Here is a 25,332-nt window from a genome sequence, read left to right on the forward strand (position 1 = left end):
TCCCCATCACTGAAATAAAAGTGGTTAAAACAGGGTCATCATAAAACAAACTAACCCTGTTAAAGGGCCAGCAGAGTGTCTGGCACACACCTGGGGCGCAATAAATGTTAGTTTTCTTTTGGATGAATCTACTTTTTCTGCCCAATTGTCGAAGAAGGAAAGTCCTTAAAGAAAGGGGTAAATGGTGATTTTCTGAATTTCATCATTTGGCGATGGCGTGTGGCCCCTGGTCTCCATGTCGCCAGTGTCTGTTTTGTAGGCACTTGTTCTGATTTCTCAGACTTATTTCCATTGGTCAAAGGGCCTTCCCACCATCAGATCCTGCACGCCAGACAGCAGCCAGGCCCCCCAGCAGCGCCCCTGCTGCCATCCTAGTCCCAGCACAGTCAGGAAGCCCAGGTGTGCACACCCGGGCCAGGTGCCCCACAAGCAAGTCCTCAAGTTAAATAGCAGAAGCTGCCCGCCCAGGCAGCCCGACTTGTTCAGCAAGAGATTGCAGTGTCCTCTTATTTGCCTTCCAACGCCCAACTCCATCCCCTCCAGTACATACTACAACTTCATCTTACTATTGTCTACCTGTTACCTAAAAGGCAAATCTGCCCAAGCCACTCTCCTGCTCAAGAACCTTCAGTGGCTCCCTTTTGCCTTCAGAATGAAGTCCCTGACACATGCACTTTGATGTCTCACTCTGCTTGCCTCTCCAGCTCCAATTCCACAATATGCCCTAGTCAGACCAAATCACTTGCTTTCCCCTGAGCCCCCATGGAGTTCCACATCGGCCTGCCCTTGGATACATTTCTTGTGTCTAAAGTGCCATAGCATGGTGTTTCCTAAACTGCTTGGCTATAACCCTTACCCGAAGAGGACAATCCTGTAAGAAATAAATATCAATTCTCAGGCTCACCTGCTGAATCGGAATCTCCAGGTGAGCGACCTGGGGAATCTGTGTTTTTAGCAAGTGCCGGGGGGTCCTTCTGACGTGGCAAACTGCAGAAGGCCTCCCTTCATGCACCTCGTCCCTAGCAGACTTCTCGTCCCTCCTCCTGGACTTCCCCCAGTGGTCACCACTTGGGAACACCACCTGCTACTCCTGCTTCTCAGAACAACGATGACAATAGTTAACACTTACCGGGCTCTTAGCGTGGCCCAGCCGTGTTCTAAGTGCGGGATGTGTGGCCACTCCTTGAGTCCCTGGGAGAAGTGCCACCGTGATCTCTATCGTAGCTAAAGTAGCGGAAGCTCTCAGGAAGCCCAGAGAGGTTGAGCAAGTTGCCCATAATCACACGAGTAGAAAGTGTCCGAGCAGAGTTTTGAACCAGGGAGTCTGCCTTCGGCGCCCTCACTCTGTCACCTAATGGTCCAGGTCACTCCGGCCAACAGCATTGTCCTCTTGCGGGCTGCGGACTGGCTTACTTGCTTCTTCCCTCCTCTCCTAGCTCCCGAACTCCAGGAGGCAGGCAGTTTACATCCCCGGGGCCTGGAAAAGTTCTAGGTATGTGGTAGGAGCTCAGTAAACATTTGCAGCAGGAAGAGGAGGAGGAGGAGGGATGACAAGAGGGGCCCGTGAGGAGGGGAGAGATGCCCTGGGTGGGAAGCAAGGAGAGGCAATGGACAGGACCAAGTTCAAGACAAGAAGCAGTCTCAGCTTTCCCGAAAGAACCATGTTGCCTTTTCCCCCCGGCAGGTGCAACCTGGCCCCGGTGCAAGAGTATGCCCGGGATGTGGGGCTCAAGACGGACCTGGTGACCATGAACCCCTCGGTCATCCAGCGCGCCTTCGAGGACTTGGTCAATGCCACGTGGCGGGAGAAGCTGCTGCAGCGGCTGCACAGCCTCAACGGCAGCATCCTGTGGATCCCTGCCTTCATGGCCCGGGGCGGCAAGGAGCGCGTCGAGTGGGTCAACGAGCTCATCCTGAAGCACCGGGTCAACGTGCGGACTGCATACCCCTCCCTGCGCCTGCTGCACGCCGTCCGCGGGTGAGCGGCCTCCCCACGGGGCAGGGGACCATCGCTAGGTGTGGGGGGTGCTCGGGAGGTGGTATCCCCTTCCCAGATGCGTGTCCGTCCCAGCTCCACCACCTGCTCGGGATGACCTCAGCAAGTGACCTGGCCTCCTGCCTCCCTTCCTTAGAAATGAGGGGGTTCGGCCAGTGGCTTTCATCTGGCATGCCGATTTTGACCGATGGGCAGTGCCTGCCTGGAGAGCTGTGCTGAGAGTGACCCCGGGGCTGCATCCAGGCTCGGTGGGAACAGATGCCAGGACTGTGGGAGGAGGACGGTGGCTGGCATGTCACGTAGCTATCATCCCATCCCAGCTGGGTGATTTCCAAGAAAATCGGGATCCGAGGCACTCGCCTTCAAATATGTCGCCTTCATCTCTCTAAACTCTAGTTGCCTCATCAGTAAAATAGGGGTGGGGATGGTAACAGTGGAAGATGTGGAGACTAGATGAGATAAGATATGTGAAATGCCTAGTAGAATGAGTAATGTCAGTAGAGACATTCAGTGTTATCATCATCATCATCATCACCATCACCATCATCATCTGTACCTCCCAGTATAATATTCTCTCACTCTGCAGAACACATCCTATTGATGGGGCTAAGATCTCCAAAGGTGGGATATGTTTTTGTCCACAAGGTCCTGTCTCTGAGATGGAGAAGGAACTTCATGTAGGTGATATGAAAGAGACAGAAAGAGTCAAAGCAATGGAATCTACTCTCTTTGAGAAGAGTTTTGACACAACCAATCAAGAAGGGTTCTCCTGGTTAAGCCTGAATCTCTAATTTGGGAAAAGAAATTCCAAATATTAAAGAATACAAGCAGGGAATTTTGAGGAGGTTCTGAACTATTCCTATTAAGAAGTCCATGTCAACCCAGATAAGGCTCTTTGACAGCTGTAGCCAAACTAGTATTATAGTAATTCCCAATCTCCTGTTTGTTTCCTCCCATTCTCATGGGCTAACACAGACCTCCTAGGCACTTGGGTCAGTAAATTGGCTATGTGCCATCATAGGTGCCCATCATAGCAGCCACGGAAAATAGTTTGATATGAAACATTCATTCCCTCTGTCCCATTTATCTATTGCAGTGAAATAAATCACCTCAAAACTTAATGGCTTAAACAAAATCAATTGTTTTATATATTTTACAATTTCTGTTGGTCAGGAATTCAGGAAGGGCTCAGCAGGATGGTTCTAGGTCTGGGTCTCTCATACAATTGCAGTCAGATTGGATGGAAGTGAAACAGTGCAGGCCAGAGCAACCAGGGTTGACCATGTCTCTCTCCCTCCTCATGTTATCTTAGGCCTTCTCCATGTGTTCTCTCTGCATGGGCTGGATTGGGCTTCCTCACCGAGAGTGGTCAGACTGCATATGTGGTGGCTCAGTCTCCAGAACAAGTGGTCCAGAGACCAAGGCTGCATCACCTTTTAAGACCACATAGTGTCACTTCTATCATAATCTACTGGCCAGCTAGTCACTAAGGTGGCCCAGAATCAAGGGGAGTAGACATAGACCCCACCTTTTAATGGAAGAGTGCCCATTTGGGAGCATGTTTTACAACCTACATATATTCATTCAACAAATATTTATTGAGTGCTTACTGTGTGCCAGGCCCTGTTCTAGACACTGTGTTACAGTAGTGAACAAGACAAAGTCGCAGATCTCATTAGCACTTAAGTTTTCTGATAAGCTGAGCACAGTGGCTCTAGAAGGCCAAGGCTGGAGGATCACTTGAGGCCAGGAGTTTGAGACCAGCCTGGGCAATATAGCAAGACCCCATTGCTACAAAAATATAGAAAAACTAGCCAGGCATGGTGGTACACACCTATAGTCCTAGCTCCTCAGGAGGCTGAGGCAGGAAGATCACCTGAGCCCAGGAGTTTGAGATTACAGTGAGCTATGGTGACGCCACTGCACTCCAGCCTGGGCAACAGAGGGAGACCCTGTCTCTAAAATTAATTAACTAAATTTTTTTTAAAGTTTTCTTATAGGAGAAGATAAATTACTGATAAACAAATAAGATAACTTTCAAACAGTGCTATCAGAAAAGTCTTCTCTGGAAAGAAGTTGGTTTGAGCTAAGGCTTGAGGGATGAGAAGCCACCAGCCATGTGCAGATGTGGGGGAGGAAACTTCCAGGCAGAGGGAACCTTGCGTGCAAAGGCCCCGAGGTGGGAGTGTGTGTTCAAAGATCAGCAAAGAGACAAGCGTGGTCGGCGCAGAGTAAGCGAGGAGCAAAGGCAAGGGAGGTGACACTGGCCGGGCCAGAGTGCGCACAGCCTGTGGGCCACTGGGAGGAGTTTAGATTGGAGTCTAAGTTTGAGGGGCAGTCGTGGAGGTTGAGGGGGAAGATCTGATTTCTGTCTTTAAAAGATGCCTCTGGCAAGAATGAAAGCTGGAGTATTTGTCGCGACGCTGTTTCAGGCAAGACTTCTTACGCTAGGATGGTGGCTTACGCTAGGATGGTGGCATAGGATATGTAACAGATTGGTCAGGTGTGCTATCAAATTTGGAAATAGAGAGGCAGAAGGATTTTCTGGTGGATTCTATTTAAGGACCATAAGGGGTGAGAGAAAGATAAAAATCCAGGATGGCTCTGAGGATAGGAGCTTGAGCAGATGTGTGGATGGTGGAGCCATGCTCTGTGATAGGAGAGCCTGGAGAAGCCCAGGTGTGTCTTGGCCTTGTAGGGCACAGGGCACAGTAGGACATCGGTGGAAAGGTGGGCAGAGGGTGCAGTAAGCCTCTGCCTTGGTGGACCTTACCTGGCATTCACTGCAAATGGAGGAATGGGCTGGGGAGAGACACAGAAAGAAGTCACATGAGGAAAGACCAAGGGGTTGCAGAGAAGAAGGCTGAGGAGGAACCTGGCCACCAGGCAATGTGGCCTCTTGTCAGAGAAAGAGAGTTCTGTCTTGAGCCTGTTAGGTTTGAGATGCCTGTTACAAGTACATACCCCACCACACTCCTGGCCTCCCACCCAATTGGCCCTGTGCCCAGTTGACCAGCCAACTGCACGGCAGGTCACAGCCCTGCTCCAGGGACACCAGGGAGCCCAGAGCACAGACTCCCCACTGACGGAGGTGCATCAGAATACCCTTCATGGCGGCCTTAGCATAACTCAGTGTGACCCTGGGAAGCCCTGTGAGCCACCCACAAAGGACTCTTGTCTTCATAAAAGTGATTCCCAGGGTACTCAAGCCTGTGACCAGCACTGGTCTCATCATGATGGGTATCAACACAGGAAACCCTTTGCCCCCAAGATAGCCATGGAGAAACATTCAGTAAAGGGCAGAGTGATGCCTGCATGGACACAGGCTCCCCCCTTGGCCTGGAGGTTGTCCCTTCAGCATCTTTTCGCTGCGTCTCTGTCACAGAGGGGGTCTGCAGCAGCAACCCTCATCTCATGGACTGAGGCTCCATGCCTTAAATGTCGCTTCTTCCTGGAAGGAAGAACCTCTTAAGATACTCTGGAGGCCCAAGGGGACAAGAGGAAAAAGACACGGTCCCTGGGATGAGGCATGGGCAACCACCTGGAAGAAACCTATGCAGCCAGAGCTATTTCCAGCTATAATTGACTCACTTTCATCTGTCAAAATAGCATTAAGCACCAGTAATAAGCCCTCTAAACAAACAGGCTGTTAATCCTGAGATTGCCACATTTTCAGATGCAGGAGCTCCCGGGAGGAAACTGCAGGAGAGACGGGTGGGGCTGGCCTCTGCCTGAGCAAGGGGGAAAGGTGGGGAGAAGGGGGCTTCGGGGGCCTTGGAGTGGATTTCTGCCAATGGCCCTCTCCCTCCATGGGGCCACTGGGCCTTGTAGGGCACAGGGTATACTAGGGCATCGGTGGAAAGGTGGGCAGAGGGTGCAGTAACCCTCTGCCTTGGTGGACCTTACCTGGCATTCACTGCAAATGGAGGAATGGCTGGGGAGAGACACGGAACAAAGTCACATGAGGAAAGACCACCAGATAGCAGAGAAGAAGGTTGAGGAGGAATCTGGCCACCAGGCAATGTGGCCTCGCATTGGAAACATGGGCATTGGAGGTAGGGACACCTCCAAAGGGTTCAAATGCCAGCGCCATGACTTGCTTGGTTCTATCACCTGCCTTCCCCCTGAGCCCCCAGGGGTGGCATGCAACCAATCAGTCGTGACTAATGCGGTCATGGCAGCTGCCACCAGCCAGGCAGAGAGCTACTTCGTGGGAAAGGGATTATTAGACCTGTCCTGTGGACTCAGGAGGTCTGGAGGGCAAAACCACGAGAAGGAAAGTGCATTTAGCTCAGTTTAATACAGGACTGTGGCAGTCAGAGCAGTGGACTGAGTCAGATCCGTCAGTCGTGAGTTCTTCTCCTTGAAGTCTCAGTAATGGACTGAACTTTGCAGAGTAATCTTGTTTCCTTGTTTAAAGATGTTCTGCCCAGTAAACCCCTGTTTATAAGGTATGGGGTGTGGGAATAAAATTTTTATTGTGATAAAATATACATAACAAAATTTACCATTTTAATCATTTTTAAATGTACCTTTTACTTGGAAGAAATTCACTCAGAAGAAAACATAGGGGAAGATCTTTATCACCTTGGGTTTGGCGTTAGTCTGACACCAAAAGCACAGGCAACAAAAGAAAAGATAGATAAACTGGACTGTACCAAAATTAAAAGACATTTGTGCATCAAAGGACAATCTATCAAGAGAGTGAAAAGATAAGTCATAGAAGGGAGAAAATATTTACAGGTAATATACCTGACAAAGGATTAACATCCAAGATATGTAAAGAACTCCTACAAATAACAGCAAAAAAAAAAAAAAAAAAAAAAAAACCAATTTAAAAACGGGCAAAGGACTTGAATAGACACTTCTCCAAAGAAGATATGCAAATGGCCAGGAAGTACATGACAGTATACTCCACTGGCCATTAGGGAAATACAAGTCAAAACTGCCATGAGATACACTTCATACCCACTAGCATGGCTATCATAAAAAAAAAAATTTTTTTTTAAGTTGGTGCAGATGTGGAGAAATTGGAACCTCCATGCTTTGCTGGTGGGAGTTGCAAGTGAGAATCAACTTTTGAGGCACTCTGGTGTCTCCATTTTGCAAATGAGGAAAATGTGGAGCAAGTTAGGTGATTTGTGTGAGGTCACCCAGCCAGTAAGTGGCACAGCCAGGAACTGAGCCACATCATCTGGCTCTAATCAGAGCACCAGATGCAGCAGAGACTGGTACCCTCCTCGGCCCGGATCGGGGTGGAGGGTGGCGGTGAGCGCAGTGGGCTGGTGTTGCCAGCGGTAGGCCGCAGCGGGTAGCAGCGCCTCTGGACCCCACGTGCACACGGCAGTGGTTCAGAGCACATGAGACACAACACGGTGGTTCACCTGTCACCGTGCCTTTGGCGTCACCCCCCAGATCTACTTGGCTGTTCCTTCACATCCGAGACATCTTTCGGAAGAAGAACAGATGTCCTCAGATGGCGACTGTGCAGTCACACATCCTGAATGCCGCTCTGGATGGCTTGCACCAGGACACGTAGAAACATAGATGAGGCACGCCTGTTACCGTAGTGAACACTTACGTGCCAGACGCCAGGCTAAGCATCATCTTGTGCAGTGAGAGAACTGCTGCCATCATCCCCATTTTAAAGATAAGAAAACTGAGCCTCAAGGAGCTCCTTGTCCCAGTGGCTGGTGAAGGCCTGACCCAGGATGTCTCCCTTGCTCCCAGTCCCCAAGCACTCTCCTCAATTGCATGGAACTAGAAATAGCGAGGGGCCCTGGAAGAATCATGTCAGGAAGGCCAAAGCCAGGATGGGCTTGAGCAGATGGAAATATTAAGAAAAAGGAAAAGGGCTTTTTATGTTTCAAACATGAAGAGCCAAAAGGAGTAGGGCAGATGGTGTAGAGGCAACAAAGGACAGAGGTTGAATGGACGCCTCGACTCCTGTTTTATGTCTGGGTTTTCAGCAAGGAGATGGGTCCTTTGCCTGGATATGGGAACCCAGCCTCTGTCGTCTTTACTGACGGCGCACTTTGCTGTGCTAGACCGGCGGTTCTCAATGCGGTCCCATGGCCCACAGCATCAGCATCCCTCGGAACTTGTTAGAAATACAAGTTCTCAGGCCAAACCCAGACCTACTAAATCCGAAAGGCTGAGGGTGGGGCCCAGCACTCTGTGTCCTAACAGCGCTCCCGGCCATTCAGTGCACAGCGGAAGCTTAAGGCCCGCTGCTGTCCACAGAATCAAGACCGATGAACATCCCAGGGGAAAACTTGCAGTAAGACCACCGAGCACCTGGCCACGATCTTCTCCAAATCGTGCAGAGTTGGAAAAGGGCATCGGGGATGGGCAATCTTTGCCCAGACAGGTAGACCTGGGCTCGGTTATTTCGTATCTAGACATACATCAGCTACTTTGACAAAGCGTTGTATGGGCCACTTGGAGCTAACAAAGGTTAACTTCTCAGAACAACCTTATAAGATAGATGCTACTTTCATGCCCTTTTTATTCATAAGGAAACTAAGGTTTAGAAATGGCCAGTATTTTACCCAAGGTCACGTGGATGAGGAGGAGGTGGGAACTAGAATTAGCATCCACATGTATAGACATCAAAGGTCTCTACTCTCTCTACGACCTCCTCCCTCATGTGTCCTTGACAGATAGATTCACCACTATCTGTTGGCCATTGACACCCAAAGGATGCTACTCAAGTAGATTAATGTTGAACCTGCCCCCAGGCTCAATGCCTGTCCCATTTTTACCAATGACTTGAATAGGAGCATCAGTGATCTGTCTAGCAAATTCACCAGTGACATGACTTTTGGGGGAGTCTCAGTATTTAGATCTCAGGGTTAAATCCAAATCAATCAAATAAGAAGAAATTTAATATGGACAAATGCAAAATTCTGTACTCAGGTTCAAAGCATTTGTACAAGTGCAGAGGGATGACTGGTACCAACCCTCAGTGGTTGCTCAAAAAAGTAACGTGATCTTAAGCTGCATCGGGGGATGTATAACATCTCTGTGAGTCGGAAAGGTCACTGGTGACTTTGTTTTACTCTGCCTCATCATATTCCACTTGGAGAATCACATTTAGTTTTGGGGTACCAGGCTGGAGAAGGACCACAGTGGCAGAGAAATTTGGAAGTTGGAAGATTTTGAGAGAGAAGAAGGCTCCAAGGAGCATGAAGGCATCTTCCTGAATTCAACACCTTTAAGTGCCTCCTTAGGCAATTAAATCCTCCAGGCCTGTGCTGGGGGAATTTGTAAAAAATCAATAAAACAAGGTCCCTGCCCTTCAGGGGTTCATAGATTTGGTCTGTGAGGTTCCAAATGTAATGCCAGGGTCGGGGGAGGGGCCAGAGTCCATCTGGACACTGGGAAGAACATTGTAAGAAATAGGATCGCCTGAAATGAGCTTGCCTGGCACTTGGAAATTCAGTGTCACCGGATACGTCCAGGCAGCAGCCAAGCACCCTTCCTGGGGCCGTGGAGAGGGACAGCCATGTCACACAGACGCAGTTGGCGTGTTAGGCCTGCTGATGAGAGCTGCCGTGCACAGTCCCCTAGGCGGGGCATCCTAAACAACGAAATGCATCGTCTCAGCCTTCTAGGGGCTGGGAGTGCACACTTCCAGGGCTCAGCACAGTTGGTTCTTTCCTGGGGCTGGGAGGGAAGGAGCTGTTCCAGGCCTCTCGTGGCTCGCAGGTGGCCGTTTTCCTGTCCACGCGGCGTGCTGCCTGTCTGTCTCTGCGTCTTCCCTGTTTATAAGGACGCCAGTCATGTGGGATTAATGACTGATGACTGAATTTTAACTTGGTTACTCTGTCTCCAAGTAAGGTCACATTCCAGCGTACTGGGGTTAGAGCTTGAGCACAGGAACGTGGTGGAGGGACACCATGGTGGAGGGTCTTCCTCCCCATGCCAGGACTCTTTGATTCGGCACCTCTGTGCCAGGAGCGTCTCTGTCCCACAGGGCACTTGCGAGACGCTGCCCGCTGAGGCAGCCGCCCACCTGGGCACTGTGGGGCAGGGAGCGCGGTGCCGAAGCCAGCGCGGAGGCCTGGCCCTGCCGCTCTTGCTGGCAGCTGGCGGGGCCCAGGCTCTGGTGCCAGCAAGGCGGGCTGCGGCCGCCGCCCCTGCCTGAGCAGCTCTCCCAGCGGCCTCTGGCTCTGCCAGCCCTCGGGTGGCACCGTGCCCTGGCCGGCTGTTGGCGAGGGGGGTGAGCGACAGAGGGAAGGGACTCCAAGGCACGTGAGTGTGGCCACAGGAAGTGGGACGCTGTGGTCAGCAGCTGGCGGTGAGCGGCTCTAATTTAATTACAACAGCAGGGGCGGCTGCGGCCACAGAGAGGGCGGCCCCTCGGGCAGAAAGCAGCTCCTTGGCTCGTGCAGACGCCCAGCCCACCGGCCGGGTGCTGACAAGGCTGTGAGTTTGTGCTTAATGAGGCACCAGCAGTGCTGGGCCTGAGCCTTGGGATGGCAGAGCTGCAGCCCACCTCCCGCCAGGGCCCGCGGGGACAGATGAGCAAAGCAGGCCCTGCCACCGGCCAGCAGGGAGCAGAGACGGGAGGGCAGGGCGAGCAGGTAGGCAAGGGGCAAAGGACAAAGGGCGAGACCAGCACAGGTTGAGGTGTCCCTCCTCCAGACAGGCCATCTCATCCAGGGAGTGTGGCCCTGGGGTCAGTCCCTTGCCCCCCTGGTCCCAGCCTCCTCCAGGGGACAGGGAGTGAGGCAGACCACACTCGCCTCCCTGGAAGTGTGTTCCGCAGAGAAGGGGAGGAGAGAGGTCTGCGGAATTACGGCACAGATGGCTGCTGGCGCTTGTTTATCTTTAATAGTTTCTCCTTCTCATTTTTCTAAAATAGCAGTGCACATAGTAGAAAGAAAAATCCAAATGGGAAAAAAGGATTTAAAGTGACAAACAAGCTTGGCCCCGCACCCCTTGCCCACCCTCCCCCAACGGAGGCAGCCTGTCCAACTGGTTTCGTGTGTGTGGATCCTTCCAGAAATAACCCGTCTCACACATAAGGGGGCATGTTTGGAGCACTGCACCTTGCTAAATTCTGGAAATTATTCCATATCGACGCACACTGCCTCGCTCTCCCTCACAGCTGCCTCGCAGGTCACCGTGAGTCTGGACCATGGTTCACGTAAGCAGAAGCGCTGGCGGGCGTCGAGCGTGTTCCCAGTCTCTTGCCAGAATAATCAATGCTCCATCGATCGCCCTCGTGCTGGAATCTACAAGCATAGGCGCATCCATAGGCTCTCTCCTTAGAGGTGTCTTTCCAATCTGCATGGTTAATTTTCACAGACAGTGCCAGTTGCCCTTCCTAGAGGAAGGTGCCAACGTGCACACTCACCTACAGTCACTGAAAATGACTGTTTCCTCGTAACCTTGCCAACAGGTGTGTTATCAACATTTGTGATATTTGCCAATCCAGTGAAAAACGGTGTCTGATCATTGTTTGAAATTGGATTCCTTTGATTGTGAATGAGAGTGGATATAATTTTGTTTGTTTGGGGTGGCGTCAGTGTAAACTCCAGAATCCAACCAGAAGGTTTAAGCTCCAAGCTCCAAGGTCTTGCTGGGCCTGTGGGGTCAGGGGTGATACTTGGGCATGAGCAGCAATCTCTCTCCTCTCTGAGGGGCCCATCCTGTAGCAGGCGAACCCCTGAACAACCGGCAGCCTGGTTTTCCTCCTCACTTTTAGCAACTTGCTGTCTAGGATGGTGGTTGCCTACCAGGCCTGGTGGCCATCTAGAAAGGTTTAGAATGACGCTGGGCTCCTTCACCTCTCCTGACAATGACCCCAAAGTGATCCACTGCCTTCTGCTTGCTTATTTTCATTCATTGCTTCACTGAACGAAATTAAGATTTGTGAAGTACCCACTTCTAGAGTTATACAGAAACAGGAAGTCAATCCACTTGTTTACAGAATTTTAAATTGTAGGGAAGGAAAAGACAAACAATTAATTACACCATCACATGATGGGTTCTATGATAGGGAAGAACAACATACAGGCACAAAACCAACCAGGGAGGTCCAGGAGGCTTCCTGCAGGAAGTCGCATCAAAGCTGGGACCTAGGAAGAGACCGCCAGCCAGGAGCACATGGGAGGTGTCCCGGAAGAAACCAAGAAGTTGCGTATAGCAGTGTGGCTGCGCACGCCAGGGTCTGGGAGAGAGTTGCAGGCCCAGATCTCAAGAGTGTCACAGCTCGGCAGAGGCCATCAGATTGTATCCTGTGGACTCCAGGAGGGATTGGGGAGTTTTCAGTGCCATGGTCTTATTTGAGGCTAGCCCAGCTTACTCGAGCAAGAGTGTCGGCTTGGGCAGGCCTGGAGGCCAGAAATCAGTCTCCAGCCTCCCCATGGCTTGGCCAGCTCTTAACAACAGCCCCAGCCACAGCCGGGCAGTCTCAACACTGCAGCACACCAGAGCCCTGAGCAGTGGTCCCCAAGAAAGGACAGCAGTGGGCTGTGGGGGCCCAGGTCAGGGCTGAGGCTGCTGCTACAGAGACAGGACACCAGCGGCCTGAGATCTGTGTCCCCAGCTCTGCTGCTGCTTTTGCGCACAACGTATCACCAAGTGTCCCTGGACAGCCACCTTTGAGGCAGTCCTGGTTTTTGAGGACATTATGAACTCTATCCCTCTGTTTTTAGTTTCTTGGAGAAGGTCCTCTTGGTCCCTTTTGCCCACAGCAGCAGCCACTATTCTTGCCACGTACCCAGCCCAGGAATGCAGGGAGAAGGACAAATGTACTTCAACGATGATTTTGGCAATCCTCACTGATTGCTGTCCAGGCTCATAAAATACGGCGCTTAATCGTCATGGCAATTGGGGCAGGCAATCTGAAAAATAATTACTGCCTTCTTTGAGATTACTTTGCCTTCTAATTAAAATCTCAAGACTGGGATATTAAAGGTGCATTGTCAATACAGTGTCCCGGCTGCATCCGGCTAACCTCGTTGGGGAAGGCGAAATTAATTAGTTTGTGTTTTAGCACCCAGCTGTTATCCTAAGGAAAGAAACAGTCTACAAGTCGGCCACGGACACAGTCTCTAAATTGGCCAGGGCAACTGAGGGGATGTAAAGGAAATCGAGAGTGATTTGTTCCTGTATAACTCAGTCAGCTTCTATCCCGAGCTGCTCATTAAGTGGCACTCCCGTGTCCCCGCCAGACATCGCGCAGGGGCTCTTGTTTACCTGTGGAGGCAGAACAGGAAGTTAAGTGGGTCCTGCCACGCCACCGAGCCCCCGATCCATTCTGGAGCCTCGCTGCGGTCAACACCTTTCCCGGTTAGCGGCGCTGGGTGAGAAGCCTGGCCCCGGAGCTGAGGGCTTGGGCGTTTCTATTCCTGTCCCAGCTTTGTTCTTGCCTGCCTCTTTCCATTTTCCAATTCCACCGGAGCCCAGCATTTGCTGAGTGCAATAGAAGTCAGGACGATCAATTCTAGGCTGTGCTACAACAACGCACCCCGAGACGCCGGTGCTTAAGCACAACAGCAGCTTATTTCTCACTCTCGCCAAGTGTGATGCAAGCTGGCGGGGGTGGGGGCGCCCTCTTCCAACCAGCGATCCAGGAACCGAGGCTTCTTCCGTCTCAGGCTGACACCGTCCTACCAGGAGGCTTTGAAGTTCTCCGAGGCAAGAGAAGAGAAAGTGGGAGAACCTGCCCTGGAAGAACATCAGCCAAGAAAGGGCACGTGTCTTCTCGCAGCCCGTGGGCCAGGACTGGCCGCGTGGCCCCAGCCCAGTTACGGGGGATGCTGGGAGACGCAGGACAGCGCCAGCGGTGTTTGTCGGGCGCAAGTGTCTCCGCCGCGGCGCTTTGAATACGGCACACGCTGAGCCTGGTGCCTTTGAAACCTCCTACAAAAGGGTGTAAGGTGGGGTCCCCGCTCTTGGGGAGATCACAGAGGAGTTTTGTGGGGCAGCCCCACTCACACAGTAATGAATGACCGGCCCGGGTTGCTGGGCACAGTCAGAGAAGCAGACAGGAAGCATAATGATCGCATGGAGGTCATTAGCACAGTCTGAGCTGGGGAGAAGAGGGTTAGAACAGAAGCAATATTTCAGGAAGATGTGATGCATGCGCTTTCGTTTTGGAAGGGGGGAAATAAGAGTTCACCAAAGGGACATGTCGGGAGAGGCAAGGGGGTGTAGCACATGTCTGTGCAGCCGCAGAACCACCCATGAACTACTCGGATGTCTCATCACTGGTTAAATTCTTCTCTCCCCCTTTCCAGGCATAGTGTTGATGGCCTGAAAAGAAATTCATTTCTGAAGGCCTTCCCCTGCTGAGGCCTTACTGTCCGAAAATAAACAAACCATTGTTTATTTTGGCCAGGGTTAGGCCTTGTATTTGCTCAGGGAGTGAGCATGGGTGAGATGGTCTTCTATGGGGACACTGCCGGTGGCTCGAGTGTCCCTGGGTAGCATCGGCCTGCAGCTGCAGCCAACATACTCCCAGCTCCAGCCCTGGGGTGAAAAATGCCCAAGACCCAGGAGTCTTGGAAGCTGCGTTCTGTCCAGATCTGTCCACCCAGCTGCACGGGAAGCTTCTCTCTTCTCAAGCAAGTCCCCGGGACTCCCACATTTTCCCCTGGGAAATGGAAGAATGGGATGAGTTCAATCCAGAAGGCCCATGGATTTACTACACGGACACAGCCTATTGGATTCACCCAATACGGCCTCACGTGGTGGTGTGGTTTTTTTTAATTTATTTTAATTATTTTGCCAATATTTAAAAATTTGGAGAATATGCATAAAAATCTAGATTTCTGATGTTCAAAAAGATGAGAAGATCTTAGAGCATCATACTGGACAATAATAAAACTGGGCACCCAATAAGATGCCCCAGTCCCCACCGCTCCCCACTGCCATGGCAACGCTGAGGCCAGGTGTCAGTTTCCCTTACACGTGCCCCAAATGCCAGCTCACTCGGTTATATCCCCTGCCAGGCTGCTGAGCTACGTGAGTTCTCCAGGCCCAGTCATCTTTGAAACTCTATGACAATTCCTAACGCTTACTCTTTTTCTCTAAATATATCTCATCTTTGGGTTCTTTTGGCAGAACCACCTACCAGGCAGAACAGGACTTAGTCTTAGCTGCACATTTGAATTTCTGGGGGAGGCTGTAAAAATCCCAGTGTCCAGGCTGCACCCGGGAGTGAGATCCTCGCGTCTCTTAAAGCACCAGGTGACTCAGGTGTGCAGCCTAAGTTGAGGACCTCTGTGTCAGAGCTGGAAACGCAATGCGCCGGTTTAGGAGCAGGCGAGCTCCCTGTGATGGGACGTGGACAAGGGCTTTGCAGGGGTGTGTGGGAGGATCCCAACATCAGCTGCTGCTCTTCTGGGATTTTTCTCCTGTTTATGTTCCCCTTGCCTTCGTCCCCCAGAGCTCTCCAAGCTCAGCTTAGCTCGGCTGAGCACAGACAGTGCCGAGGTGTCTCAGGAAGGGCTCTTTATCCAAGAAGTCCCAACCTCAGCATCAAGCATCCCGCAAGCCAGCACTGTGCCTCCCGTATTAGCAGATGGGCACACACGGCAGTCCCAGGACAATCACATTAGACCGGCCCCATTCCTGGCTGCCACGAGTCTGCTGGGGCTGCAACACGAAGGGGAAAGAACGTGGACCTGGAGTCAGAAGGCCTGGAGGGAAGCCCTGGTTCCTCTCCTCGCCACCTGAGGACCTTGCTTCGTCCTCGTGCCCCGTGCAGGGCCTGGGTCTATGGTGCCTGTTAGGGTCGAGGACACCCTGTAAAGTGCTGGGTGAGGGTAAGATGCTGAGAGGGGACTACTGGGGTTGGGCCAGGTCTCAGTTGGGTGACAGGGGTGGTGAGGGGAGGAGCCGTGTAGCGTGGGTAGGAAGGTTTGGAAAGAGAGAAAGGGGCATGCAAGGGGCTGTTCAAACCAGACAGACCTCACCTAGAGCTCAAAGCAGAGCTGAGATGTAGGCAGGTATCTAATACCCTCGATCACAGTATTACCACTTGCAAACACCCAATAGCTGCAGGCAGTACTTTTAGCATCTCAGGGATTCTTTGGGGAGTGGCGCCAGTTCTCCACCTGGCCAGGGGCTCCCCAGTGTCAGCGTGCCGGTGGTGTTTCCTGGTCTGAAGCCGGGACAGCTAATGCCGGCTGCCCCTGACCCCAGCAGCAGGTGTGCCCGGGGACCGCTCCAGCCTGGCCCACGCCTCCTCCCGCAGAGGCAGATGCACGGCTTCTGGTTTCTTCTGGCCCCGGCCTCCCTGTGGCCAAGGAGAAGGGACCTCAGGAGCTTCGAGGGACACACGGGGAGAGCAGCAGGAAGTCTGGCCCAGACCCAGCCAGGGCCTCAGTGGGACGCGCTACCCATAGGCTGCCCCTTGCATTCCCAGATCTTTTTCTTAGAGACCAGAGTCCCCCTGCCCCAGCCCCCTACCTACCCCATAGAAAATGCGCCATGGCCCCGTGGAATCACAAATAGAAGAGGAGAAAAAGAAAAACCAAGCATACACGCAGGACCCCTCGCTTCGGCAGCAGCCATGCTTCTCCAGGCCCCCAGGGCAGGGACGGCAGGACAGGCAGCAGCTCGGCCAGAAAGGCATGCGTGCACACTGCAGCCCGGTGAGAAGAGACTGGTGTGCAGGTGACCACAGCTGCCCAGAGGGACACACTCTGCACAGCCCAGAGACAGGGCAAATGCACAAAGGAGTCTCCATCCGGGCCATGATGAAGGGGGCCTATGACACAGCAGGGCGCGGTGGGCGCTGCGGCCATTTGCTCTGAGCAGGAGCCGCGGTGAGAGCTGCACCCATGGGTGGCAGGGGCCACGTCTCGTTCTGCACTGTGGAGCTTGGATCGTACCTGGGAGAGGAGAGCAGGGAGAGGTTTCAGAGAACTGCCTGGAGGGCTACTAGGTGGAAGGCAATGGCCTAGCGAGCTGTCACATAGAGACCACACCCCGCAGGGAAGCAACGATGAAGAGCTGCAGCGAGTGCACAAACTCCTCCTCCTGTTATTTCTCAGTGGTATTGTGTTTGCAGTGACAGAGCCCCCGCCCTCTTCCCTGCCTTTGTCCCTCCCTCTGAATCCCAGTTGGAAAATTTAGCTACCAGCAAGTTTCTTGGCCCAGACAGGATGAAAGCGTAGCAAGTTCGAGGAAAGGGGTCTTCCGATGACAGGCTTATAGGACAAGCGAGGGGCCGCCCAGGAGGCTCCTACCGTGCCCGGGATCCCCACATCCACCCCGCCGCTGGCCACCTGGGACCACGGCCTCCTCTGTCGAAGCAGAGGCACTACTCTCCCTGGACTGACAATCCGGTTGGGGGCGGTGGAGATGCATTTTACTTTATCGAATATTACAATGCTTTCCTGAAATTATATGGCTTATTGGGGATCTTTAACCTCGTCTGATTCACAGGCTAACACTTCCTCCAAACAAGCAAATGAAAAGGATTTAAGGTGGACTCTCTGGAACGTTTGGGGGGTTTCCTTTCTAAAGAAGGAACCATTTTGCAAAAGGAAAGTAGTATCTGCACCTGCCCTCTGCAACCTTTGGCCAAAAGCACTGAATAATACAAAACAGTTTCACCTTTCGGCAACGTGCAAATGTTTTGTCTGGCATACGTTTACTTCCGGCAGGAATTTAATTGGTGTCTTGGAATGTTGCAGCCTGGAAGATAGCTCGGAGACCACCTGGACTATGCCCCGTCATTGCATAAATGTGAAAAATTAGATTCAGCAGGGAGAAGTGACTTGCTCCAAAGCGCACAGATTGTTGGTGACAGAACTGTCACTAAAACTCAAGTCTTCTGAATTATTTACCTCCTCCGTGCCTGTTTCCTCGCCTGTGAAATGGAGATGGTGTCCCCCTCACTGCACCCTTGGTTCGGACGCACCTGACACCCTGCTGGCTCCAGTTCCCCACGCCTCCCCACGTTGCCCTTTGGCGAGTGCACGGAGGCGGGAAGCAGGGGCTCTGTTGCAGAGGTGGGGGCACCAAGATGTGGTGACGGGTGTTTAGAAGGAAAAGAACGGGCGGAGCCCAGCCTCCCAGGGCAAACCACTGTTTAGTGCCCTTCAGCCTCCCCCTCCTCCTCCTCCTCCCCCCTCCTCCTCTTCTTCCCCTCCCCCTCCTTCTCCTTGACTCCTGATTCCAGGAGAGTCACCTGTGGTCAGAGACGGGCTACTGCACCAGAGGGTGGGGCTCCTGCTTGGGCAGGGACAGGAAGGTGCTCAAGCGGCAAAGGCGGAGTCAGGAATGGCGGTCTGCAAAGGGGAGCCCGGCGGTACCCCTGAAAGGCAGTGAGCACCATGTGACAGCAGGCACTTTATCCAAGGCCAGCAAAGTACCACTGGAGGGCCAGCCCTGCCACACCCCTGTGTGGTCTGTGGCTCTTTCATTCTACAACTACACAGAGGGCCAGTAGTTGCAACTGGGACTATGTGGCCACAAAACCATAAGCATTTATTATCTGGCCCTTTACAGAAAAAGTTTGCTGACCCGAGTCAAGGTGTCGCCGCTTTCTGCCTGAGTGACCTTGGGCAAGCCACTTTTTATCCCTGGCCCCCACGCCTGCATCCGTGCCCACACTTGGGCTTGTTCTGAGAACTCTTTAACCTCATATATGTGGGAGCGCCCAATCTGAGGAGGGGCTGAGCTGCTTAGCCAACGGTGGTTGTCAGTCCCGCGAAGGGAGCCAGGGATGGCGGCCTGGTTGGTCCCTAAGGCTGCTGGCGTGTCAGGAGGCCAGCTGCCAGGCAGGATAAAATCTCCCTCTTCCCGGAAAGGGTGATTCACAAACTGATGTTTCTTTTTTCCCTTTTTTTTTCCCCCCAGATACTGGCTGACCAACAAGGTCCACATCAAAAGACCCACCACCGGCCTGCTGATGTACACCCTGGCCACGCGGTTCTGCAACCAGATCTACCTCTACGGCTTCTGGCCCTTTCCGCTGGATCAGAACCAGAACCCCGTCAAATACCACTACTATGACAGCCTCAAGTACGGCTACACCTCCCAGGCCAGCCCGCACACCATGCCCTTGGAGTTCAAGGCCCTCAAGAGCCTGCACGAGCAGGGGGCTCTGAAACTGACTGTCGGCCAGTGCGACGGGGCCACGTAAGGTGGTCACCCCGCGGGACTCAGTGGCTCACATTTCCTGCCAGCTACACCACAGGCAGATGGGAGTCGGGGTGGCACAAGCAATAGAAAAAGCAGGCTAGTGGTTTTCTTTGTTAAAGTGTAAAACAGTGACCAGAATATATATATCTATACCTGCATATATATATTGACCTGAGTATTTATAACTGTGTGGTGTTCATCTAGCATTAGGCAGATAAGCCACAAGAAGAAGGTGTGGAGAACCCACCTGAACCAGACTGAGACTCAGTCCATCTTTGGGGGCCGAAGGACTTGACGTGAAAAGAAGCTAGTCCCAAGACTTTGGATGAAAAACTGCCTCCTGGGTTGGAGGGATCTTTGGGCTCACGGATGAGTGGAGAGCCACCTGTTGTCAGCTGCCCCGAGCCTCTGGGATATACGGATTCTGGGTGAGCCAAGACCCAGAGGGGACGCTTGACCCAGCCTAAGGCGGGTGCTGTTCACAGAGGAGAGGGAGTTTAGAGAGTTCAACCTGGCAAAGGAGCACAATGAAACCAAGCGGCAGAGGCCGCAGGAGAGTTGAGGGCCTTGTTCTGCGAACTTAGAGTCTGACTGCCCGAGGGACAGACCATGGTGTCATGTCTCAGACAGGCCTCCACAGCCATAGAGAGAAGGCTAGAGGAGACATGATGGACAGTCCGTGTTCTGGCTTAGCAAGAGCCACCAAGAACTTTGGGTGAAACGGGAAGATGGCACTACGAGGTGGGGTGTTCCAAATCATGTCTTTGAAAAAAACCGAGACCTCCCTAAGGGAGCTAAGGGTTCGCTCCACCCCAGAATGAGGCAGAGGTGTGTCCAAAATACAGTGGTTGTGTTGTTGGTGTTCTTTAAAGTGACTTCGGTCTGTCGAGGAGGAAGAGGCCCTGGGATTTCACCCTCCACGTCAGTCTCCCTCTCACCCGATTAGAATGTTGTCATGTGGGAGACACTACTGTCCTCCTCTGCCACCAGGGAGGCCACAGCAAGAGCCTGAAAGGGTACTCTCGAGATAAATGTCACCCTTCTTGAAATATACATGATTGCCTTTCTGGGCGCTTCCCAGAGCTCCCGAGCACCAGACCTGAAAGAATGTCAAGCATCTAGCTCCATGTCTCTGCAACCGCTCTCTTTGTTTGCTTTCCGCATTCTGTGCTCTGTGGGGCCTCAGCAGCCGGACTGCTGTGTCCATGTCACTTTCTTGTCACCTTGCTATCCACTAGCCCACACCGAGCACCGACTTTGCAGGGAGAGGTTCCAATGTCCACCCCACCCCCATCTTCCCACATGGGCGCTGATTTTAGAATTTTGCAAAATCCTTTTTCTTCCCCTATTAAGGTTAATGTTTAAGACTTAAAAAAATAATAATAATAAAACCCCAAAGCCAAATGCAGTTCCAAATACTGGACCTAATCTGCTGGGGAAATCTGGGCTCAAAGCCTGTAACTTAGAGGCTGGACTCATGGGTCACGCCAGAGAAGCGGTAGCCAGCTCCATGTGTTAGGTGCGTCCCTCGCCTGATAAATGACAGTGTTTAGAACGTGTTTGAAAGATAAGTTAAAAAACACTATCTTGAAGGTGAAGAGAGTTAAGGGAAGTAATCAAGATCTGCTCCTAAGCATACCAGGCTGGACATAATTAATCAACGGCAATTCAGAACACGACATCGGCGCTAAATTAAGGGCTGACGGGAAACCCGTGGAGGAGGCGGAAGGAGACCCGGAACCATTAACCACACGCGACACTCCTGCCCAAAACCATGGCGACCACACATCTCTGCCTTTTCCCCCTTGCTGTTACTTGAAGTCTGAGATTTGGGATTTGCATTATAAAATGAATATTTAAAAGAGCAAACAGCCCTAACAGCCTCCCTGGGAACGGAGCGGTTGCAGACTCCTCAGGAGCAGCGGAAATAACGGGCGTCATATTTTACCCATCTCCAGAGTGTTTCATCTTGACGATCTCAAAGGTCCTAGAAGACGTTTAATTGCTAACGCTTGCAGTGCCCCGGGGAGCAGGTCGGATTTCTGGCAGGGTCTTGTTGGATTAGCCAAGGCCTTGGGTTCCAGAAGGTCCCACGGGGAGTCCTGAGGGGAGCCCAGGTGTCAGGTTCTGGAGCCGGCCCCCAGCTGGACAGCACCCCACTGGGGGAGTCAAGGGCCAGAACTCTTCGGAGAACCAGAACATGCCTTTCTCTCCGTCCTGTCTTAGCCTCTGGTCCTTAAACTGAAACCGACGGGAGCTGGAGTGGAAGGAGCCCTTGGGACCTGCCTCGGGCTCTCTCTGGAGGCCCCAGGACCATCCTCACGTGCAGTTTTGCCCAGCTCAGCTTGAGTCCCGTGCTGCAACATGCCTTGGCCGCGATGGCCAGAGCTCCTGGGGCCTTGGCTGTCCCTGGCTTGCATCCTGCTCCATCTGGGCAGCACAGTTGGGAGGCCGCCTGGCCTTTCCTGCCTCTTACAGTCTCTGCTGTGGGCCAGCTGGCCTTGGGTGGCCCCGGGGAGTCACCCTGGTCCAATGCCTTGTAGCTACAGCAGTCATGTTCCCTCAGCCTCAGCCCAGAGGGCGCCGTCCAAAATGAGGTCTCCCCTCAGAATCTCTCGCTTGCTCTGCTCCCCCTTCATCTGCTTCCCCACGTTTCAGAGGAAGCATCATTCCCCCCCCCCAGTTATATTTCCTCTCACAGGCTCAGCCTCTCTGCCACTACCCTGCCTCCTCCCCCACCAGCCTCCAGCCGCCTGCGTGCGCTCCTTCTACCCATCCTGGCTCCCTTGCCCTCTGCCCTCACCTCCAGACCTCGGAAGGGTCCCCAGCACCTCCCGCCGTGACTGCCCTTACTTGCTGCCACCCCTCAGCTCTCGGCCCTGCAGGGAGCCAAGGCCTGGGGTCCCTCCCTGAGCTCTGCGCCTGGCCTGGCTCCACAGCCACCCTCCTGGAGGGTCCCCGGCCCCCCGGCACCCAGGATACCACGTTCCCACGGTTGCTCTCCTCCCTTCCCCACCCCTCTTGGCCGTGTATTTATTTATATATTTATTTGTGTATTTATGATTTATTTATTGACACCCCCTACCTTGATCTAAAAAGGAGTCGAGGCAGATCTGAGCATTCCTTCCCTCTCCTCTCCTTGCCCCACAACGTGGACATGCCTCACTGGCGTCAGCATCCTCCCCTCGGTCCTGCGACACTGCCCATCAGCAACCTCGCGCCTGCCTCCCCGCTTCGCAGCCCAGCCCTCCCCCGAGCCCCAAGCTGGGATGGCACCTGCTTGGACACTCGCCCTGTCTTTCCTGGCGGCAACACCGTGAGCTCAGCACCTCTGAAGCCAAGGGGATCCTCTCTGCCTGCCCCTCCCCCACAATCCCTCCTTTGTCCCTCGACCACCCAGGCTGAGACCCTGACGTCATCTCAACTCCTCTCCCTCGGACTCCCTTGCTGCTCCTCCCCACTAGCACCAACCTCGCTGCTCCTTACTTGCTGGCCTCTTGGCCAGTAGACAGCAGTCCCCTCTCCCGGCTTCCCCCGTGCACGCGCACGCATCCTCCAGCCATCCTGAGCGTGCACGGCGATTTGCATCTGCAGCCACTCACAAACCTTCCAAAGTTCCCCTGACCCGTGAACAAGCGTACGATTCTTCACCCTGACATTACAGACCACCTGAGAAGGCCTCATTCTTCCTTTACACCCTACGCGGTCCGTCGGGAATAGCTGTTCTTTGAAGGGGCGCCTGCACTTCCCTGTCTGTGCCTTTGGTCTTGCTGTTCCCGTCTGTCCCCTGGAATGCCTGCTTTTGTTCCCTTCAAGGCCCACGCAGAGACCACGTCCTTCATGAAGCTCTCCCCGACCTACCAACCGCTGGGATCTCTCCCTCTGCTGAACCACCGTAGCACTTTATTTGTACCTTTCTCATGGCACTTACCATATTCTGCCTTGTATTATAGTTATTCGTGCACTTGTCCTAGGACCGTTCTTAGACTGTAAGCTCGCCGAGGGCAGGGACTGTGTTTTGTTCATCTGTGTCCATCACTGCACTAGGCGTGGTGCATAGCACACAGCAGTTGCTCAATAAATGTTTGTTGGATTAAATCCTAATGCCTGTAGAGGGCTTTATAGTTAATGAAGTCGTTTTGCATTCATAATGTCACAAGAACCTACAAAACATCATGTGGGTCGGGCCAAAGCAGGAAACATCGCCCCCATTGTATGGGTCATAAAACCGAGTCACAAACCTGTAGAAAACCTCGAAGTCACTGGTAGAATTTTCACCCAGGTCTGCTCATCCTCACTCCAGGGCTTTTTCTGTTCGTTGTTGTGGTTGGTGGCTGTAAACGGGAAGGTGACCCTAAGCCTGGTGCCTCAGGGCTGGGCACAGAGACTGGGCAAACCTCGGCGTGAATCCCAGCATATGCATGTGCCGTCAAAATCTCACTCCTTCCGGGGGGTGGTGTAGGGGGGACAAAAGCCATCTGGGTTTTATCAGGCCTGGGGAGAGGAGCGATAGGGCCTCATCAGTCATTCCCGCTGCTGTTGTCGCAGCGTAAGGAACCATCGGTCCAGATGGCAGAGAGACCAGCAGCTCCAAGGGGCTGCTGTTTGATACATCTCTTCATGCCTAATTAAGGCTCCCCTTCCAGAATGAACGGAACAGGGGTGTTTATTGATGCCAGTCATACGGGACTCCAGACGTGCGTACTGCCTCGTGAACGCCCTTAATGGCGTCCCCAACGACACCGACAGCCTGCCCCAGCCCGCCGTCTCTCACCAACGCCGCCGGGTGCCATCTCCTCCCATGATCGTCCCATTCCTGGCTTCTTCTCCCCAGGGCTCTCCTCTTGGCACCCGCCAAGGGCAGGGCCAGCCCAGAGAGCTGAATGGCAGCTTTCTGCTCGAGTCCCTGAACCCTGACCCTGAGCGGTGCTGTCAGATGGCAGGAAGGGACAGAATCGGGAGCTCTATGACACCCCTAGTGGAAGCCAAACACAAACAGGCTTCTGCTCTGGTGGTACAACAATGGGAGGTTTCCATGGTTACTGTCTAGAAGCAATATTTTAGTTGTTTGGGGGCTTTATGGTGGGGGTAGTTTAATTTCCATCCTTAGCAGTCCCAGGGGTGGGGCAATTCCACGCACAGTGCATAGAACCTGGATCCAGCCCCAGATCATAGTTTGTCTAGAATCATCCCTGTTGTCGGCAGCCAAAGCCCAACGGAGCCACCCAATGAGAACGCCAAAGATCCCTTGTGTCTTTCTCAGTCTTCCTCACCCCCTCCTCGGCCATCCCACCTTCCCCCTGAACCTAGGGTGGGAAATGGGGCTCCCAAGGGGTTCTAAGAACTAGGTCAAGAAAGACCTCAAATGCTCCAGCCACGACAATATTTTGAAATGTCAAAGTGGCCTCTCCAAAACTGACCTGGCACCAGCTGGGAGCAGCCAATCCCCAAGAACTAATAAGAAAATGAGGCCAGACTGCCAAGAAGTGGGGAAACTGCCACGTAGCCATGTGGACCCCGGCAGGACAAGTCCATCCGGCTGCAGGAGGAGCGCAGACTTGCAGGCATCATACTAAGGTGAGCTAAGTGGGGTTGGCGCAGGAAACGCCCCTTTAATTTAGTTCCCAGAGCCTTAATTTTCTAAAACGAGACTGCTACACTGTAGCTTCTACAGAAAGCCAGGGGAGGGTGACCCCCCCCCCCCGCATTAGAACCAGGAGTGCTTAAGGGAAGTGGGACACTGCAGGGACACCACTCTGGGGCGAGCTGCTTTGCTAACAAAGGTGGCGAGAATGTAACTCGCTGTAACGACCAGGGTGGGACGGGTTGCTTGGCTGGGTCTTGCGCTCTGGGCAAGAGCTCTGGGATGAACACCAGATGATCTGCACGCCTGCCACTCAGGAACCTCGGCGACACAGATGAGGCTGCACAGCTCTGGTGTTTTCCCATCTGTAAGGTGGAGAAGACATCCACCTACCTCCTTTACAGAGTTATTGCGAAGATGCAAAAATAGGTGCAGGTAGAGAAATTGGGCTGGGGGCAGCGGGGAGGCTCAGTGCTCTGGAGCAAATGAAACGTGCGCAGCTGTGACTGTTCAGGATTCTGCCTGGCCAACATCAGATCGAGTCGTTGCCTGCTTAAACCCATCCGTGGCTTTCCTTCACCCTTGCGGGGAGACTGTGAGCCTCTTACCATGGCTTATGAGGTCTTGAACGTTCCTC

At 53.0% G+C, this 25,332-nt stretch overlaps 1 protein-coding gene and 1 long non-coding RNA gene across 3 annotated transcripts in view; one reads left to right on the forward strand and one right to left on the reverse strand.

The window, feature by feature from the left end:
• Window positions 1-19,298, forward strand: part of ST8SIA2 (ST8 alpha-N-acetyl-neuraminide alpha-2,8-sialyltransferase 2) — a 63,034-nt gene extending 43,736 nt beyond the window's left edge. The window contains exons 5-6 of the mRNA XM_012757052.2: window positions 1,685-1,978; window positions 18,827-19,298. Of these exons, the coding sequence (XP_012612506.1) occupies window positions 1,685-1,978; window positions 18,827-19,112 (580 nt within the window). The 3' untranslated portion in view covers window positions 19,113-19,298. The remainder of the gene's footprint in view (window positions 1-1,684; window positions 1,979-18,826) is intronic.
• LOC105867231 (uncharacterized) lies at window positions 14,357-24,026 on the reverse strand. 2 transcript variants are annotated; one of them, XR_012920082.1, is made up of 4 exons: window positions 23,886-24,026; window positions 23,043-23,445; window positions 16,431-16,851; window positions 14,357-14,606 (listed from the first exon to the last, which is right to left on the reverse strand). It is a non-coding gene; the product is annotated as an uncharacterized LOC105867231 (long non-coding RNA). The 2 variants fall into 2 exon arrangements; XR_001152240.2 differs by having other exon boundaries at window positions 23,043-24,026.
• Between the last annotated feature and the right edge of the window lie 1,306 nt (window positions 24,027-25,332).

This window comes from Microcebus murinus, chromosome 7, assembly GCF_040939455.1.
Source record: "Microcebus murinus isolate Inina chromosome 7, M.murinus_Inina_mat1.0, whole genome shotgun sequence".
In the NCBI taxonomy this organism is placed as follows: domain Eukaryota; kingdom Metazoa; phylum Chordata; class Mammalia; order Primates; family Cheirogaleidae; genus Microcebus; species Microcebus murinus.